This window comes from Patiria miniata, unplaced genomic scaffold, assembly GCF_015706575.1.
Source record: "Patiria miniata isolate m_02_andy unplaced genomic scaffold, ASM1570657v1 HiC_scaffold_11, whole genome shotgun sequence".
In the NCBI taxonomy this organism is placed as follows: domain Eukaryota; kingdom Metazoa; phylum Echinodermata; class Asteroidea; order Valvatida; family Asterinidae; genus Patiria; species Patiria miniata.
Window position 1 is genome coordinate 1,516,801 of NW_024037049.1, and position 20,993 is coordinate 1,537,793.

Consider the following 20,993-nt stretch of genomic DNA (forward strand, 5'->3'; position numbering starts at 1 on the left):
GTGTCCTAAAGATAAGGATTACCGTGACATGTGCAGTATGGTATGCATTTTGTGCATACCCTCACGAGGACAAAAAAAAGGCCCCCCCCAAAAAAGTGGTAAAGAGAATACAAATGAGAAAGCTAGAAACCCTGAATAGATCCACAACATTCCATAAAACCCCTTAAATTGTTCCAAACAACCGGTAATTTTGAAAAAAGAAAAATAGTCTGAACTTATCGCTCACAATTAAATGTGTCTGCTGAGTTGCACAGTCCATTTCACTGACATGAATCTGATACTTTGATCATAGCACGCGTGTGTGACGTCACTATTGAAGAAAAACAAGTCGCGCTTAATCAACGACTGTTTCATGTAGACATATGTGCCCCGCGCCGTCTGACAGTGTGGGTTTTAAAGTTGTCAGTGAACATGTAACCAATATACCCATGTGTTCAAATACTGTGTATTTTAACTTTTAAGGATTGAGGTGATGGGTTTGAAGTCTATTTCTGTAGCAGTCTTGTGTTCGTGAATAATGTGTTTTTTGGTTGTTTTCGTTTTTCATATATTAGCATTAATTAGCAGGCACCTACATGTATCTTTATCTCAATACTTCCTTGGGTATAATTATGCCAGGTCTGCATATTGTTGATTTCATATTCAGTTACACATTTCAGCAATTTGTTTCACTTGTATAATTAGTGTAAATTCACATTTTGTTCATGCTATAATTGAGTAAACCTTTTGTCCTTCCGTTACCATCCTTCCGTTACCAAATTACAATCCACTTAAGATGTTGTAATTATATCACCGAAACACTAAAATTCAAATGAAAGGTGGCATAGTATACATGTAGTTAAAACTTCAGGGATTTCATTTCCTACCTTTAAAATATAAAGGCCCCATAAAATTCACAGAGTTTATGCAAAACACATGTAAGTTAGAAAACCCTTGTCCTTTTTACCGTCCTTCCGTTACCGACCTCATTAATATTCATAATTCATGAACGAGAGGTATTCATTCATTGAAGGTAGCATTTACACAGCAATACAATGGTGACATTTGTTTGATGTAACTTATAACACTGTACCGGTATGTGATACACACATTTGAAATTTTGTATAGTGAGTGAAAACGTCCTTCCGTTACCGTGGAATTGCCCTATAGCCCAACAACGCTTAGCCCCACTTCTGGGCCTCCGTATTGCTGCGCTGTACGTTAGGCCACACGTCTGGTAAGCCAACCAAGTGAGGAGTTTATAGTCCGAATTTGGTGCATATGGGCTCCAGAAAGATGTCTAAATTTCTCAAAAAATTTGAAGAAACATTACCTGATCTATCCAGAGGGCAAAAGATGAGAAATTAAAGAATACAACCATATTCAGTGGGATAAGTATGTAAAAAAAAAAGTGCCAAAAAAAGGTGCGCCAGAGTTTGGACTAAACTCCTCAGTAGGTTGGAAAACCAGACGTGTGGCCCAACGTACAGCTCAGCAATTCGGAGGCCACACAAGTGGGGCTAAATACAACCCTGAGAGTACGACTTCGATACACTCTGTCTTTCCTTTCTTTTCAAAAAGCGACATATTTGACGTTTTACATCTGAAAATTATATAATTAATAGAAAAAGATGTCACTTACTAGCATTATGCCTGAACTTGTAATTTGGAAACCAACCCGCTGCTGCAGACATGTGTGGTGACTGGTGGTATGAAAATTCCCAAATTGGTGACTGTCTACATTTTGACTGCAGAGGGCGCTATAACACAATGTGCATGAAGAATGTGCTGAAACTGCAAAGATACAGTTGAGCCAGTTATTACTGTAGTAGGTTGGGGGATGCAAATGGTCCTCAATGAGGACTCCTATAGTTACCTGTACCATCCAATTTAAACAAAATGTGTTTTACCACAAGCTATACTTTTACCATAACCTGGAGTTATATTTTATTATACAGAGTAGCATTACTTTACCAAAAAAAATATACATCTTAAAAAGACCATGTTGCATGTAGGCTGGATGGAATAGACATCGTAAAAAATGCCAAGAAAACATCGATGGAGAAAGACGATCTTTGCAAGCTTATATTCACAGAACTTGATCTCTCTTGTCCATATATGTATTTCCCGTGTTCATGAATTTATTTCGAGGAAGTACTACTGGTATATGAAGTGAAACGATGCAGCGTGTTTCACCGAAATCTCCTGCCGTAAAACGAAGCTATTGCCGGCCGGTCAACACCCAGTGCACCCAGTGCACCCAGTGCACCCAGTGCACCCAGTGCACCCAGTGCACCCAGTGCACCCAGTGCACCCAGTGCACCCAGTGCACCCAGTGCACCCAGTGCACCCAGTGCACCCAGTGCACCCAGTGCACCCAGTGCACCCAGTGCACCCAGTGCACCCAGTGCACCCAGTGCACCCAGTGCACCCAGTGCACCCAGTGCACCCAGTGCACCCAGTGCACCCAGTGCACCCAGTGCACCCAGTGCACCCAGTGCACCCAGTGCACCCAGTGCACCCAGTGCACCCAGTGCACCCAGTGCACCCAGTGCACCCAGTGCACCCAGTGCACCCAGTGCACCCAGTGCACCCAGTGCACCCAGTGCACCCAGTGCATGCACACAGATCTTACTTTGAGCTTTTGGGGTATTTTTTTTTCTTTATCTTTCCCCTCTAACGGGCGTTAATTTAATCAGTTGGATTAAAGACAACCTACCTTATTTACAGATGTGTTATGAAAATTACAATGGTCTTTACATTCCCCCCCCCCCTCCTCACTAGTACATTGTATTTTCCCCAATGAAAACAACCATAAGGTTAATTAACCAATTAATCAATCTGTTTCTCTCTGTAGGATCTGTTTCATTTTGCACGTCTGTGACATAAAGATCAACCAAGGTTGCAGTATGTCTGGTAGAGAAGGTCAGTTATATTGTTTCTATGTATCTGTTTTACACATTTAGTCTGGTTCTTAATGTGCTTGTTCTTAATTAAACTTTCGTTTGGATTTCTTGGGTATTAGCTAAACTAACCCCCAAACCGATATTTACATTTTTCCACTTTCTCGGCTGCCATCTTGGAATTTCAAATGCTAGCTCTACATGTATTTCCCCGATAACTGGACTTGTAGTGCAGGTTGCAATTTATGGATTTTAAAGGCAATGGAACTCACTGCAGCCTGTTTTCACAAATATTTGACACTATAAAATTAGTATTTCCTCATCATTCAGGTACAAAAAGAGAAAGTTTCTTCACAAATGTTGGCAACCGATTTTTAAACTGGTTTTCATAAATGTAAGGTTTTATAACATTAAAAGAAGAGTTTTTGCTAGAAAAAAAAAATGTTCTGTTGCTACACAAATGTCAAGAAAATAACTTTACGAGTGATACACATGGTTGTCATGGCAATCAGGCTTAAAACGCTTTGTTTACATAAATTTAATGTATTTAATATACATGTTACATGTGGGGTTTTTTGCTAGTAAAAAAAAAATAGTCTATGCGGAGACTTGTCAAGAATTCGCTTTGAACAAAAAGATCAACTTCATCGAGGTACAGTGATTGTGGGAATCTAATATGGCTGCAATATCGACATGAAAATAATGTTTGCATGATATTTTTGTTTGTTTTGAGTTGCTGTTCTGGCAGAGCTTACGGGAGAAAATCCAAAGCTCTGGTGGTAACAATTTTAACAGGGATTAAGTTTGTGTGGACAATTTTGGGGAAACACGCTGCATCGTATCACTTCAAATACTTGCCATCTTAAAATGAACTTTTGAACACGGAAAATACATACACAGACAAAAGAGATCAAGTTCTGTGAATAAAATGGCAAAAATGTTCCTTCTCCATCGGTGTTTTCTTGGCATTTTTACGATGTCGAATCCGACTGACCAGTTGACCAGTTGGGACTCGATTCTAATTATTAGCCTTCCTTGAGTCGAGTCGAGTCATTCTTTTAAGGGACTCGAGTCGAGTTGAGTCATTTGCTCGCAGTGACTCGAGTCGAGTCGAGTCATTTACCCGTTGGGGGTTGAGTCGAGTCGCCAGAAATTGTGACTCAAGTCGGACTCGAGTCGAGTCATTATCTCGAATCATTACAACTCTGGCTAGTGTATAGCTATGCACAGACTGGTTACCGCGTTTTCATATTTTGTTTCGGCAACCGGCCGAAACAGCCTTTGTGTTTGTTCAGATTTTTTTTGTTTTATTCTAACTTTTCTTTTTCATTTCATCAGCCCATAGCATTTGTACCAGGGGTGTGATTTTTCTGGATTTTTCCGGATTTCCAGATTTTTAGTCTAACGTCTGTGGAATTTTATGCGGATTCCGGATTTCCAACGTTTTCTGTTTCCGTAATATCGCCCAAAAACTTCTGGAGAATAGGCCCTAATTTACGATAATGGATGGACTGGTGACACAAGTCTAATAAGCAGTGCGGTCAAGAACCTGATAGACATCAATGCAGTGTGCGCAGTGGAGTACTTGAGGACCAGAATAAACACTCTCAATGATGTCTTAATAGAGTCTATTTGATCAACAACAAATAACACTGTAAGCACGAACATTACCGAAGAGGAATAAACCTGTTTTAAGCCCTTACAAATTACCACAAAAAATTTTTCTGGCTTCACGGTCAGCACTTTAAAAAAAAGGAGTTTTTTCAAAAAGGAAAACACACGGTAAAATTATTTCCCATCCCCTTGCTGAAAGTCAACGGTGTCCATTTCAACCGTAAGATTGAAATTTGGTGTTTTTTAGTTGTGGACATCTATAACAATGTAAGTTAGTTAAACATAAGTTCTGTAGCGACCGTGGACACTAAGTCAAAAAATTGATATTCTTTACGCGTACTTCTATAGTTCTATAATCAATGAATTCTGTTCACTTTATTCCACCAAATATTGGAGTACAAAGGGATCGTTACTCACAGAGTCGTTCACAACATGCACAAAAGTTCACGAAGTTCGGATCGGAAACCTCTTAAAATCACACAGTTATCACAGCGACCTGGATCGCACTGAAATGTTCACAAGCGTGAGAAAACTCTGGTGGTATCTTTAGGCTCCTTTTCGGCTTAAAACTCCTTCAAGTTTGGACGGAATTTGGCAATATATATCAAATTGTACTTGTACGGTAAAAGATAGGTATCAGCTCCACGGAGAAAATGCTAGAATCAAGGTCGTAAAATCGCCCCATAATACTGTGCGCAACCATGCTTTCCATGCAAATGAAGTGCGGGCAAGGTTAAACTATTCATGGTGGGGCTAAAGGTTAAAGGGTAACAGTTGTAAACATTAATTAACATATACATGTAAGGGCGAGATTCTGGAAACTACATTCCGGCCCCAGTCGCACTGATAAAGGGCGATAACAATTCTAGTTTCCAATATCTCAGAACTATTAGTAAAGCTCTAAACTACAACAAACTACTTAATCTTATGAACCACTAAATAATTTTGACCACAAATGTGACTTGGCCAATTCTGCGTAGTCGAAAGTTCGGATTCTACTGTCCATACTTCGAAGTTCATACGATCACTGACGTTCAAATATTTTGGAAAATGGTTTGAAACTTAACACAAATCAGAATGAATAAACTGTTCAAGTGATCTGCCGAGATGAAGTCACCAAATCACAGTCCATGTTTCGACGCATGTACAGCTGGTTCCGGTTCTCCTGGTAAGCAAGGTATTGTCACTGTAGTTTTCACTATTCCGGTAAAGTTGACAGATGAGGATTCATCAGATCGTAACCCTGGTTCGGGAGGCAAACAGATACTACACCTTGCCCAAGGGTGACCTGAGACTATGTAAGGCAGGGGAGTCTCTTCCCCTGAGATGTCCACTTGACGGACATCTGCATACCTTCCCTAAGAGTTCAAGTATTGATGATTACTCGACGTCCTGCTCTAGAAGCAGACACAGCTTGGTAATAGGCCTGACCAAAACTGAAGTCTTGGTCATCACTTTAACGCTGCGTACGTGTCCTCGTTTGTCCATGAATACCTCCTGAACAAGTCCCATTGGCCAGGAGTTTCTCGGGGCGCTGTTATCAACGATGAGCACAACATCACCCTTCTCTATGTTTCTGCTAGGTTGGGACCATTTCTGGCGTTGCTGCAGGGTAGGTAGGTACTCTCTAGTCCACCTCTTCCAGAAGACATCCGCCATGTACTGCATCTGACGCCATCTCCTTCGTGAGTACTGGTCCTCCTGGGAGAAAACTCCAGGTGGCAGTGTTGAATCAGGTTTCAGAAGTATCAGACTGTTCGGCGTGATGACACTCAGGTCATGAGGGTCATCCGGTGCTCGTGTCAGGGGTCGGCTGTTAATTACAGCCTCGACCTCACACATGAAGTTGCGCAACTGTTCCTCACTCTGGCACGTCTTCATGTACTGCTCACTCAATATGGCGTGGAGAATTTTACGTATTGTTCTGATTTTCCTCTCCCACACACGTCCATGATGAGAGGCTGCTGGTGTGTTGAACTGCCACTTGATGTCATGCTTATGCTTCAAGGCAAAATTGTTGATTTCGCCATGGTTCCACTCCTGCATTGCTCGCTGGAGCTCTTTGTCGGCTCCAACAAAGTTGGATCCATTGTCTGGGTGGATTTCTTTCACTTTGCCACGCCTAGCCATGAATCGTCTGAGTGCACTGATGCATGAGCTGGTGTCGAGGGAATCGGCCACCTCAATGTGAATAGCACGGCTAGTAAGGCAGGTGAATACTACACCATATCTCTTTCTGATAACTCGCCCATACTTGATATCGAATGGGCCGAAATAGTCCACTCCAGTATATGTGAATGGTGGGGCATCGGGCCGTACACGGTAAGCTGGCAAATCAGCCATCCTCTGTTTACCGGGTCCAGCTTGGTACTTTCGGCATATGACGCATTGGTGTATCAAGCTCCTGACTGCTACACCAGCTTCGAGTATCCAGTACCTTTGTCTGAGTTCCCCTAGGATGTGATTTCTCCCTTGATGTCCGCTTCTCTGGTGGATGTGTCTGATCACCAGAGTGGAAATGTGGTGGTCTTTTGGCAGAATCAGCTGGTGTTTGGCAGCTTCGGGGATTGATGCATGCCGAAGCCTGCCACCAACTGTTAAGAGTCCATCACGCAGCTCTGGGTCTAAGCTAATCAATGGACTTCCTTTATTGATCGGCTTTCTCTGGTGTTCTATTGGGGTAGCTTCTTTTCCAGCAGCCAAAGGGTTGTCTGGATTTTGGTCGCTTGTTTTCACATTTTTGAGTGCCTCAACTTCTCTGGGAAAAGCACATCCTTGAACATACTTCAAGATGGCCTTTTCAGCACACTGCATTTCTTCAACTGTTAGAGGCTTATTCTGCAGGGGTTTCTTGTTACAGTTGGTCTTCCTGTGCTGCAACATGGTCTTTAGGCGTAACCACCATGCTATCGCCCTTTTTAGCTTCGTCCAGTCTGAGTAGTGATGGATCAGCTGGTCTATGGCACTGGTCTCGTTGGATGTCATCACTACATTTATGTTCACTTGGGAAGCACCATCAGCCACTTCGCAGTTGTCATTTTCCTCGTCATCTTCCATCTGAATTTGTTCGGCACCGGGCCAGCTTTCTTCTGGTTGGCTGAGGAAGTTTGGGCCTCCCAGCCACTCCGGTTTGTTGATCAGGTCTTCTGCACTGAGGCCCCGCGAAGCATGGTCAGCAGGGTTCAATTTAGTGGGGACATATCTCCACTGGCTAATATCGGACGCATCTCTGATCACGGCGATGCGATTCGCTACAAAAACTGGGAATCTGGTGGTCTCATTCATGATGTATTTCAGAACTGTCTGGCTATCTGTCCAGAATACAGTCTGATCAATGTTCACTGTGAGCTCTCTCTTCAAGAGGTCATCTTGACGGACTGCAGAGGTGGCTGCAGTTAGTTCCATCTTGACAATAGTGTGCGTCTTTAGAGGTGCAACTCTGGCTTTGGCACACACAAACTCGCAGTGGGTTTCACGGTTTTCATTTGTCAGGCGCAGGTAGGTTACAGTACCGTAACCTTGCTGGCTTGCATCAGTGAAGTGATGCATTTGTACATTGGCCACCTTTCCGAAGTTCACAGGTTTGAAACATCGGTTCAGTTGCACCCTGCTCAGGTTAGGCAAGTCCTTGAGCCAGTTTTCCCATTCTTGTTTTTCCTTTGTAGGGATGGGATCGTCCCACCCTATCTTGTTTCGGCACAACGACTGCAGGATCATCTTCGCCCGTAAGACAAAGGGAGAAGTAGCTCCAAATGGGTCGAATATGGAGCTCATCACTGATAAGATGTTTCTTCGGGTCGGTTTCGGATTCACTTTTTCCTGGCTAAATTGCAGGCGATCATCTTCAATGCACCACTGCACACCCAGGGCACGTTCCACTGGTAGCTCATCAGTTTGGAGATCAAGGTTCCTCACCTCTTTGGCTAGATCTTCTTTGGGTATGGTTGCAAGCAGTTTTCTGCTGTTGCTGGTCCACTTTGTGAGCTTGAAGCCCCCTTCTGCTACTGCTCTTTTCATGTCTTGTGCAAGGCTTATGCCTTCATCTTCAGTTGCCACAGACTTTACGAAGTCATCTACATAGAAGTCATTATGTATGGCTTCTATTACTTCTCTTCTATATTTGTGTTCATTGTCAGTGGCTTTCTTCTTGAGGGCATAGTTGGCACAGCTCGGTGAAGATACTGCACCAAACAAATGCACCAACATTCGGTACACCTCTGGTTCCCTCTGCAGGTCACCTTCCGGCCACCACAAGTAGCGTAGCATATCACAGTCTCCTGGTGTCACCCTCACCTGGTAAAACATCGCTTCGATGTCTGCCATGATAGCCACATTTTCTTGTCTCCATCGAAGAAGAACGCCATACATGTGGTTGGTCATGTCTGGGCCTTGTAGTAGTTGGCTGTTTAGCGATGTTCCCTTGTAGTCTACCGGGCAGTTAAATACCACCCTCAGCTTGTCTGGCTTTCTTGGATGATATACGCCGTGGTGTGGGATATACCATACTCTGCCATCATCTCGCTTTATTTCTGGTAGTGGTACCCTCTCTGCAAAGCCCTTTCTTTCTAGATCTGTCATGAAATCAGTGTATTGTGTCTTCAACCTGTCATCCTTACTGAGTTTCTTGTTCAGTCTTGCAGCAAACATGCCAGCCTGGGATCGGTTGTCTGGCATGCAGACCTTACAGTCACGGAACGGTAACTTCATCTGATAGTGACCACTGGTTTTGACGACAGACTCATCCATGAAAGTGATGAATTGTCTATCTTCGACAGACATAGCTTGCTTGTCATCATTCAGGCGCTCGTTGAAATCCATGTTGATGTTGACGCTGACCTCCGGCTGATCTCTCAACTTTCCAGGCAGTCCATACACTAGCCAGCCCAGGGGGCTTCTGATGGCGTAAGGATCGCCAAGGTGGCCAGCTGCTGTCTCTAAAGGTAGTGACGCAGCCGGAACATTGACTCCAATCATCAGGCTGACTTTGGGAATGTCAATGTTTCTTTGGTCTGGGAGCTTGATTTGCTTCAGGTGGCTCCACTCGTTCAAGTCTCGCTGGGTTGGGGCTTCTTTCATTGTAACTGGCATACTGTCCTTCATGAAGACTGCTGGGAGATCAATGAAGGTGTCACCGTCGATGCTGCTGAGCTGCAGTTCGTCCAGAATGACTTCAGTGTTGATTAGTTCTTCTGAGTTCATTGTTTTGATGATCAGCTTGGTTTTTCTGGACTTTGTCTTCAATTGTCGGTTTAGCTCTTTGGTGGAAAAGACAGCTCCACATCCATTTTCTATGAATGCATATGTGGTAATGCACTCAGTACTGGATTTTGCTTTGATCGTCACTGGAACGATTGCCATCAGTGGGTTGGTCTTATCCGTGTTTGTCGCTCCACATGCCTTTGCTTCTACACTCACACAGCCTGTGGTCACCTTTGCAGTTTCTGGTTCTTTCTGTTCATTCTTTGGTGTGGCTGGTTGTCGATCCGGGTCATGCATGCAAGTGACATGCCGCCTTGAACACAGGCTGCACTTGGCCCAGTCTGGGTTTGGGCATGTCTTTTTCATATGCCCCGGGTTTAGGCACCCGAAACACATGCCCCTTTTGTGGCAAAATTCGGATTTCGCCTTTGCGTCCAATGATGCAAACTTTCTGCAGTCCAGCACACAGTGGTTTGTGCCATCCCCACAGTGTAGGCATGGTGCTTTGGCTGCTTTGTTTTCCTTTGAAATATGTTTGGGCGCGTCTCTTCTTTCCTTCACTGTGGCTGCAAAGGCTTTCCTCTGAGTAACTCCTCTACTTTCATGCCGGGTTGATTTGTAGAGTTGTTTTTTGTCTTCCTCATTTCTGCGTTGGTAACCAAGGCCAGCAATTCGTGGGTCATTTTCGTTTCTGGAAATTTGTCCCACGAATCTCTCAAAATCTTCCAATGTAGGCGAGCGCTCTTCAATTTCTCTGAATTTGCCTACTTGTCTGATCCACTGCTGTTGGAGGGCAACAGGCAGTTTTCCGGCCAACAGCTTCAAGAATTCGAAGCCGTCCATGCTGGCCATGTCACGGTTGCTCTGCTTCCCGTTGCAACAGTTGATGAGAAAGATGGAGAATTTCCGCAAGCCTGTCTTGTCTCCTGTTGCAATCTTTCCCCATTGCTCGGCTTTATTCTTGTAAGCCGCCGCCAATATTGATGGTTGTCCATAGTCACGTTTGAGTAGCTGTTTTGCCCGTTCATAGGCTTGTGATGGGGTTTCAATCATAGGACACTCCTTAATAAGCTCATGGGCTTCCCCCTTTGTATACTTTAGGAGGAGTTCGAGCCTTCTTGCTGGGTCGTTGGTTTTGCCCTCCACCACATAACCAAAGTTCTTCATGAATGTCATGTAGGAGAGGACATCTGCTCCACTAAAGGGATCTATTTCCGAAGATGGAAGTGCAGCTTCCCTTTGGCTGTCCACAAATTTACTGAGAAGCAATGCCATCGGTACCTCTGGAATTTGACACTCTTTCTTGTCACTTTCTTTTGTCACTGGCTCTTTCATCAGGGTTTTATCTTTATGGAAACTGCCCTCATCCTTAGATGGCATTGGATCCACAGGTTCACAAGATTGCTGTGTGGCAGAGGGTTCCCCCTTTGAGTTCTCACCATAGTCTGGTGCCGGGGCCATCACGGGTCGGGCAGGTTCGGCCATAGGTTTGATGGAAAAAACCGGTGCTTCGGGTTTCAGCTGGTTTATCACTGCAGGATTACGTCTCGAGGCGTCAGATTCAATGGCATGTACAACTTCGTCCACAAAGTTTTGGGAACCTTGGGAACATACGTTGGATAATTCTTCGTCATTAAGCATCTTAGTGATAGCTTTTGCTGCCTGTAGCTCAGCATTTATTTCGATAACTTGCTGCTCACTTTCAATCTTGGCTTGCTCTTCTTGGATTTGCTGTCGCCGTCTTAGGCGTCTTATTTCTTCTTCTGCTTCTTGCAGTTGGAGCTCTCGCTGAAGAGCGCGTTTACGCTCTTCGAGCTTGTTCCTTAAGAGCAGCAGATCTGGCCGCAAGCTCGACTTCTCTCTGCTGATGCTTGTGTAGCAGCATGGAAATTGTTGTCTTTGCTGATGAGGCGTTACTGATGTCAAATCGTCCAGAAATACTTTTGCGAGTCAATGTCTTAGATTTATCTCCGAAGAGTGCCACAGAGATGCTGTCTTCTGGATGAATTTCTTCTGCAAGTTCTGGGTCACATGTCATTTCCATTTGTAAGTTTGCCGAGACGGGAGGATTTGATCCGGCCCCAGTATTATGTGGTGTGAGCTCTGGCATTGAAGCTGAGCTGGAAGAATCAGCTTTATCTTGTGATTTTTCTTTATTCTGGGTTTCCATATTTAGGCAGAGGGGTTGGTCTGCTACCCGCTGAAGAACGGTGACCGTTTACAGTATTTAATCGTCCTTGCCCAGTTTCCAGACAAGCGCGAGTCACAGGGAGTCGTTTAGCGTTCGTTTATAAACGTGGCCCAATTTCCGGACAGAGCGGAGCGGCAGGGGATCTTTCCCGATTTCATCGTTATAGTCACAAAATATTCATTTATCTGTATGCTGCTATCTTTTACTGAATGTAGCGACCGTGGACACTAAGTCAAAAACTGATATTCTTTACGCGTACTTCTATAGTTCTATAATCAATGAATTCTGTTCACTTTATTCCACCAAATATTGGAGTACAAAGGGATCGTTACTCACAGAGTCGTTCACAACATGCACAAAAGTTCACGAAGTTCGGATCGGAAACCTCTTAAAATCACACAGTTATCACAGCGACCTGGATCGCACTGAAATGTTCACAAGCATGAGAAAACTCTGGTGGTATCTTTAGGCTCCTTTTCGGCTTGAAATTCCTTCAAGTTTGGACGGAATTCGGCAATATATATCAAGTTGTACGTGTACGGTAAAAGATAGGTATCAGCTCCACGGAGAAAATGCTAGAATCAAGGTCGTAAAATCGCCCCATAATACTGTGCGCGACTATGCTTTCTATGCAAATGAAGTGCGGGCAAGGTTAAACTATTCATGGTGGGGCTAAAGGTTAAAGGGTAACAGTTGTAAACATTAATTAACATATAAGGGCGAGATTCTGGAAACTACAAGTTCTATTGATTCATATTTGGAAATACTTAAGTGGATGGGAAGCAGACTGTGTGATTCAAGTTTTTCAATTGACAATCTTATTCCTTATTTAGATAGACGTACATGTACGTGATGGTCAGTTTTTACATTAGTTAATCCTCGATTTCTGAATCATCACTTTCGGGTGAAGTGCGCTGCCCTTCACTTGGAATGTTTTCACAGTTGGTGCAATTGCACAAGTCTGTGCATGGCAATTTTTTTCAAGACAGCTACACTGGCCTTTTGTGCATTGACTTTTTTTTACATGAGCAATGGGCAAATTACATGACACTGTCTGGGGCAGGGGGAAGATCCATCCAGTGGATACTGATGTCATCGCCGATGACCTTCCATCCTCTTCTGTGTGGAGACTAGACAGCACTTCAGGACGTGCATCCAGGGCCCTCTTGTATATGGCTGCCTGGTAGTTAGCCCTCTTTACGTGCAGGTGCAAGGCATCCTTGTTTGGCGGCATCAGTGACTCCATCACAGTTCCCATCTGAAACATGTTGTATCTGCAAGTTGTCAAATTACGAGAAAAATCCCTTTCTTAAATGACAGCAATTTTTAATTGCAAATTGCATTTTCTTATTGTGCAACAGGCACTGCATGTTTTGACTTGAGAAATAAACATTAGCAATGAATGGAATGTTTTTTAAAACTGTACGAGAAACAAATTCCCAGAGATTGTCAATTCTAAAGTAGGACTTGTACATGTATATGTTTGCAAGTATTTCCAATTTGATTTAGCTACAAAATTATGAAACCTTGACTCAAACTAAATTGTGTAGAGGAAGGCTCTATCTCCAACCAGCCCCTGCTTTAGGCATGTTATATTTTTCAGGGGAGTATGCTCATGTGACTCCATAGAAAAAAAGGCAAAAATACCTTGACTTTCATGTTGCTGTTTCTTTGCAAGTCTTTCTGCACCGTCTATCCTGGAAACATCACAGATACTTTTGTAGCACTGCTGAATGTGTTGATGGTATCCAAATGCCTGTAATTGAAAAAATGTTTTTAAAATATCACTCATTACTCTCATATCAATTATTTCACAATCTAAATCTTTGTCAGTTGATTGGAGAATTATTTATGGGTCAAAGAGAAATGTTCCATTCAACTCAGCTTCACCTTGTAGAATGGAACATTCTTTCATCCAACTTAGGAAAATATTTACACCATGGCACCTTCAGGTACAAACATTTATTATCCGTATATTATTCTTCACATGTAGCGATCAGGGGAAAAAAATTTAAAAATGGAAAAAAAGTGAAAATCTTAAATCTAAATATATTGACGTGAGGGCTTGACATTTAGAGAAGTGGGCAGGTTCTCATTATTTTTTTTATTATATTATACTTTCTAGAAAAAAAATAGCAAGCAAATAAAAGTACAGTTGAAATGAGGACGCTATCATATGACATGTACGTATGAGCTGCCAGCTTAAAGAATGCAGGGGTGTGAAATCTCCGCTATTAGCGGATTTCCGCTTTTTTGTTCAGCGTGCCACATTTTGTTTTCCGCTTTTTTTCTTCCGATGGTCCAGATTTTTCCCCGCTTTTTCCCCCGCGCGTAAGCATTGATTTTATTTCCGTTTATTTTATTTTCCGCCGCCGAACGCACCGATCCGCTCTCTACAACATACACGTAGCTCTGGGATGGGGGGCGTGCAAGCGAGTATTCAATGTACAATGTACATGTACATACGTACATGTACGTGTGTACTATACGATGCCATGTGCATGCATTTTTCAGCTCGAAGCCGCGTGTGTACACAACGTGTAAACAGCATCCGGGGAACCAACAGTCATTGCGCTTTAATTGGCTGCAGATAAATATGAATATTCACACATGCGCCATGAAGCGCGTTGGGACTCTTTGCGGCCGTTCCTGTGTCTATGCATGTAGTGACACGCGATGATCTCCACAATAACTCGCTGTAAACATCGTCTTGTTGCAAATATAAAGCCTTGAAATAAGACTAGTAAATTGTCGCCGTGCCGCGCGCCGGTAGAGGGCATCATGCGGGGCAAAGTTCATGTGTGCATTTCATTGCATGCACGCATCCTGCCTGCTGCGTGTATTCTGCTGCATGCTGATACGTACGTATAGTGTGTCGTTTTCAAATGTTTCGAACGTATTTTGACATTATTAATTCCGCAAGATGTCAGTGCAACACAAATGTGTTATTATCCAAAGAGGTTCGGAGTTTGATACGGACATTGACAAGACCGATCCTCAGGTTACGAATCCGTGGAAATGGATTTGGATGGAACACATGGTTAATGCCAATGGGCAGAAATTAGGCGACTCAAGCCAATATGAAGGAAAAGTTAACTTAAAAGATGCATAAATTGCAAAACATTTTCGACCAATAGTTGGCCAAGGCATGCCAGGAGGCTTTAAAATGCACCACAGAGCATCTACATTTCAAAAATTTTCAGGGGCCCTTGGGCGGGCCCCGAACCCCACGCCGTAAGGGTTCGCACTACGCGCTCGCAGGTTCGGTTATTTACAGGTTCAGCTATTTTCAGCTATTTTTTTTTTACTCCACTCACACCCCTGGAATGGCAAAATGTTGGTTTTAACGACTTCGTACTTAGATAAATATAAGTCTACATCACTCTACTTACCTGTAGAGCGAATACTACATTTGCATTGTTCCCTATGCCGGCAGGCAATTTGCTAAGAGTTTTACACAATAGCGCCCTCACGTGTCCTACCCACGACGCCCTGTGACATGCGCACTACGTTAGCGTCCTCTTTTTCTCTTAGCCGCAGGCGAGGTATAACGTGGAATTTCAATCGACCTGAATTTCACTATTTTATTCGTACCTCTTTTGCTTGGAGAAAGCTATTTCGAAGAAATAAAGAGAAAGTGTTTATTGTAGAGTTGTTCTAGTGAAGTTTTTTGAGTGAAGTGAAGTAAGAATGAGTAAATCTAGGAAGTTGGGGACGACTGGGTGTATCGATAATGGAGGGACCTACATCCCACCAGACAAGCCCGAGTTCTTGGGGGACTGCACCGGTGATGGTACGTCACCGCAGCAGCAGTCCCCTAGTCGGCCCCTTCAGCCAATGCCGGCTGTCGGAGCTGACGGACCCGTTGACCAAGCGGGGGGCCGTACAACCCCACCCCCTCCGGTCAAAATTCACGGGTCTGCCAACTGAAGGGGAAACGCACCGGCAAGACAAGGAAATTGTCTGACGCCGGGGCAGTACCCAAAAAGGGACGTACGGCGAAAGGTGGCCCCGCTACGGGGCGCACCGTGCCTGTCCCTGGCCCGTCTACGGGGCACACGCAGCCGGAGGAAGTACTCCTCCATGGCTCAGTGCACCCCGGCCCACCCAGCCCCGTGATTACCACGATGCCTGGGGATGGGCTGTTATATGGCCGGCTGATCGACCGTACAGCACCCGCCTATGTTACCGGCGTGGGGGCGCTGTCGGCCGCCCGGGCTATTGATAGCGTAGAGCCGAATCCCTGGGATTCCCCCAGAGCGTTAACGCTACGCTCGGAGGGCCATGCCTCTACATCGGATTTTATTCGTTGTTCGGGCATCCCCGTGTCCCCGCAATCCTCGGCAACTACTCGGAGTCGTTCTTCAAAGAAGAAAAAATCAAAAAAGAGCCGCCATTCCAGCCGTTCTTCGACGAGTTCTAGCGAGTCATCCGGCCGATCACACCGTGGGAAACGCCACAAGGGTGGCGACCCGATCTCACGCGATGATTTTTTGGAGGCTTTTCACTCCCTCGCGGCCTCATTGTCGGGCCGACAGGGAGATTACGGTCACAGTTGGCCGACTCCGGGCCAAAGGGACATGTACCGCACACAGTTAGCCGTGCGCCGGAGTCCCCTCCAGAATTACAGCCCCCACACGCCAGTCATCACGGCCGTGGTGGGGTGACTACAGACCAGCGGACAATGCCGTGCACGGAGGGCCGTGCACCGGCGTCCCCGCCCGGTATTAGTTTACACCCATCGGTGTCACTGGAGTCCGAGCGGGGCTCGATACCGGGACACCGTGACAGCGTTGCTTCGCCCCCTGGGCCTGGTTCCCATTCCCCAGTGACAACTCGCCCCCCGGACTCTGACAATTCGGCGGACGAGAGCGAACTGACCCGCACCATGCAACGCCTATCGGTGGCTGAGACCGAACTCCGCTTGGTCCAACGGGATATGATCAGAGTTCTGAATCTTCCTGCTGGGGCCGAACCTCCTCCTCCTGAACGTCAGTCATTCAAGAAGAGATCGGGACCGACGGCAGAACCAGTCCGGGCTTTTCCCATAATGCCCCTGGACCGCGTGTGCGTTGACCACATCGACGGGATAATGCACACAAAGACATGGAGTGCCTACGCTAAACGCGTAGACGCATATTATCATTTCCCCTCAGGGGATTTAGAGAAATATTTTTCAACTCCAGTCCTGCCGGACTCGGCCATTGACAAACTCGCCGCTGACCGAGGGACAGCTTCATCCAAGGTTCCTTTTACGGACAAGACCCGTGGAAAGCTGGAGGATGTCACCCGGAGAATGGACTCGGCGGCACGCATGGGTATGCATGCGACGTCCTTTCTTCTTCTCCTATCCGAGTACCTTGCTCTGGGATATGAAGAAGATTCGGTGATACAGCCGACATGATGGTGGCTGCTCTCCATTGCCTCGATCGTGGCCTATGCTCCACTCTTGACCAGTTTGCTAGAGTGTCGACATTAGCAACATCGTCACGCCGCACCAATGTGCTAGATGCGCTCTTCCTCCCTTCACCGGGAGCACGAAAGCGTCTCGACGATCTCCCGCTCTCAGGCCCGGACTTATTTTCTGGTAAGTTCCAGGAAGCCATGGAGGCCGAGGCGAAGCGCCTCAAGGCCACGGAGAAAATAAATCTCAAGAAACCGGCCGAGCCGAAAACCGCGGACAAGACAAAGAAACAGCCGTCTTTTGTCATTCCCCGGCGCCGCCCCCCGGTCAGAGCGGCCTGTGGTGGATTTCGTGGGCGCGCCGATAAGGCGGTCAGCTCGCGCTATTCACAACCACATACCGGACAACAGCGTCCCCAGTCGGGACGCGGTTTCCGTGCGCCCACTCCCCGGTACACCGGGGCGTGGCACAAGTGACTTATGCGTCTCCGGGCGGCCTCCCGCCGCTGGACCCGTGGGAGGCCGCCTTCAGGAGTTTGTGGGGTCCTGGGTGCAGGTGACTTCCGACCGGTGGGTCCTCGAAACGATCAGCAGCGGTTACGCGCTCGAGTTTACGAGGACCCCCCCGTCGGACATGCTTATTCGGACAACGCCCGTACCGCCCGACACAGCAAAACGCCGCTCCCTCGAGGAGGAGATCGACGCCCTCCTTCTAAAGAGAGCAGTTCGTGTTGTCCCCCAAGGGGGGACCCGGGCAGGTTTCATGTCAACCTTCTTCTTGGCCCCCAAGAAGGAGACCGGCGTGTGGCGTCCAATACTGAACTTAAAACCCCTCAACAAGTTCATACGTCCGAAACGTTTTCACATGGAAACGTTACGGACCATTCTTGCATCGATCATAACGCCAGCGTGGGCGGCCAGTATAGACTTGAAAGACGCGTACTTTCACGTACCGATCAGGCCGGAACACCGCAAATTCCTACGTTTCCAATACAAGGATATATATAGTGTACGAATTTGTGGTGCTCCCGTTCGGGCTATCCACTTCTCCGCGGGTGGTCACCCGGATCGTGAAGACGATCGGGGCGGCACTGCGGCGACGAGGGATCATGATATTCATGTACCTCGACGATTGGCTAGTAGTGGGTCGTTCTCGAGGGGAGACGGAAGCGGCGCTCCAACTAACGTGGCACCTTGCTTCCGACCTGGGATTTCTCATCAACACCAAGAAATCCCATCCAGTCCCCTCTCAGGTTCCCACCTTTCTAGGTGCATTCCTCAATCTTCGCAGGGGACTGGCCCGTCCATCGGAGGATCGCCTGCTGAACCTTCGGCAGTGCGTGTCCCTCTTCCTCCCGACGGTAGTGGCTCCGGCCCGAGCCTGGCTCAGGCTGTTGGGCCTTATGGCCAGTCTGGTGGACTTAGTGGATTTTTGCAGGCTGAGGATGAGGCCAATTCAACTTCACCTGCTGTCTTTCTACAGACCCCGCTGGCACCCGATCGACCATCCGGTGCCCACTACGTCTTTGCTAGTCCCCCACCTTCGTTGGTGGCTAGTCGAGGCCAATATAACGCAGGGCCGCGTTTTCCGCCCGCCCCGCCCGTCGGTACTTATCACAACCGACGCGTCAGGATACGGCTGGGGGGCTACCCTCCACCCGCGACAGGTCGCGGGTGTATGGGGCCCCGCACATCAATCATCCCACATCAATGTCCTGGAAATGCTGGCAGTCACCTACGCACTAAAACATTTCCAGTCGGACGTCAGAGGGCAAGCAGTCCTGGTACGATGCGACAACGCCACAGTAGTGCCATACATCAATCACCAGGATGGCACTCGGTCAGGCCATCTGTGTGCACTAATCGACCGACCGCATGTAGACCTATTTGCGTCGCGAATGAACAATCAGCTACCGATCTACTGCGCGAGGGGCCCAGATCCCAACGCGTGGCAGACCGATGCGCTGTCGGTGCGGTGGGACGGCCTACTGGCCTACGCCTTCCCACCCATCTCCCTCGTTTCTCGAGTGCTGACCAAGATCGAGCAGGAGGATGCCGAATTCTCCTCATAGCCCCGTTCTGGCCCCGCCAGCCGTGGTTTGCCCGGCTCGTCCGACTCTTGGTTCACCGCCCGGTAATTCTACCGAGGAGGGCCGATCTCCTTTATCAGCCCAGCTCGGGAATCAGTCACCAGGCTCCGGGGGATCTTCACCTGACGTGCTGGGTATTGTCACGCGATCCCTCTGCTCAGCAGGCCTTTCGCGACGAGCTGCTACAATTGCAGCCCAGTCCCGTAGAGCCTCAACCAGAAAGGTGTACGATAGCCGACTACGCCATTTCTTTAAATGGTGTAGACGGCAATCCATTCATCCCCCCAATACTTCTGTAGGGGAAGTGGGGGATTTCCTCCTATACCTTTTTAACAGTGGGCTCACGACGGCCACGGTCAAAAATTATCGATCGGCCTTTGCTGCGATCCATCAGGGATTTTCGGACGGTTCCTCCGTTTCCGGCAACCCTGCAATTAGCCAACTGATCAAGGGGATGTTTAATACTCGTCCCCCAGTACTCACATCTTGGGACCTCTTCAGTGTATTATCTACACTGGCGAAGGCTCCCTTTGAACCAATGAATTGCTCAACTTTGTTACAGCTCTCCATCAAAGTAGCTTTTCTATTGGCTGTTGCTACGTCCTGACGACGTAGCGAACTACACTCGTTATCGATACAGACAGGACACATCCGGTGGGAACCGGGGAGTGTCCGCCTGATCCCTACGGCCGGTTTTCTCGCAAAGAACCAGTCGGAGACCTTTATGCCCCCGGACATCTTTGTCCCGGACATCAAGTCTTTTTCGAACGAGACAAACGACAAACTTTGGTGCCCAGTTCGAGCACTTAAGTGGTATGTGCTTCCGTACGAAGTCACTTCGTACGGGACACGACAAATTGTTCATCACGACGACCCCGCCCCATGGGCTGGTGTCCCGCGATACAATCACTCACTGGATCGTGACAGCTATCCATTCCGTACCGGGCGGCTGGCCAGCGACCCAGGGACCCATTCGAGCGCATGGGCCTTTTTTAAGGATGTCCCCCTAGGTGACATCGTCAAGGCAGCCTGCTGGAAGAACCCTAACACGTTCTCCGAATGCTACCTGAAGGATGTCCTCCAGGCAGATGGCAAGGCTGGAAGAGAAGTGCTGCTAGCGGCCAGTCGAGCCTCACGGAAGCACTAACGGGTGAGCATATAAATATACATATATATATTTGTATGGGCATTAAGTTTAATTAGGTGTACCTATCATGTGTTCATTCCCATAATGGTTACACCCCCCTGACTTTTTGCGCACGAGCTCTTTGGGTTCCCCTGACGAGGTGAAGCCTAGAGCGTCTGGGGTGTAGGTTTTTGGTTTGGTGTTGTTTGCCTTTGGACACGCCTCATGTCCTACACCCCTGTAGACATACGGTAATTCGCGTATACCCACCGCCTAACTCGGTGCGAGTCTATGCATATGTAGTATTCGCTCTACAGGTAAGTAGAGTGATGTAGACTCCCCCCCCCCACAGTAGTGTGGTTGGGGTCTACGAGCGAATACTTACCTGTAGAGCACCCCTCCCTCCTTCCCCACTATACTCGATTCCTTGAGTGCTTACGCGAGTAACGCTTGAGAAAAAGAGGACGCTAACGTAGTGCGCATGTCAC

The 20,993-nt window shown here is 46.9% G+C and overlaps 2 protein-coding genes across 2 annotated transcripts; one reads left to right on the top strand and one right to left on the bottom strand.

The window, feature by feature from the left end:
- Positions 1 to 5,876: 5,876 nt before the first annotated feature.
- LOC119741013 lies at positions 5,877 to 13,816 on the bottom strand. The gene is made up of 2 exons (XM_038216578.1): positions 13,534 to 13,816; positions 5,877 to 13,160 (listed from the first exon to the last, which is right to left on the bottom strand). Exon 2 carries the CDS (start codon positions 11,334 to 11,336, stop codon positions 5,877 to 5,879), a length of 5,460 nt encoding a protein of 1,819 aa, XP_038072506.1. The 5' UTR covers positions 11,337 to 13,160; positions 13,534 to 13,816.
- A 4,582-nt stretch (positions 13,817 to 18,398) lies between these two features.
- LOC119741020 lies at positions 18,399 to 19,361 on the top strand. The gene has a single exon (XM_038216591.1). It carries the CDS (start codon positions 18,399 to 18,401, stop codon positions 19,359 to 19,361), a length of 963 nt encoding a protein of 320 aa, XP_038072519.1.
- Positions 19,362 to 20,993: the final 1,632 nt, after the last annotated feature.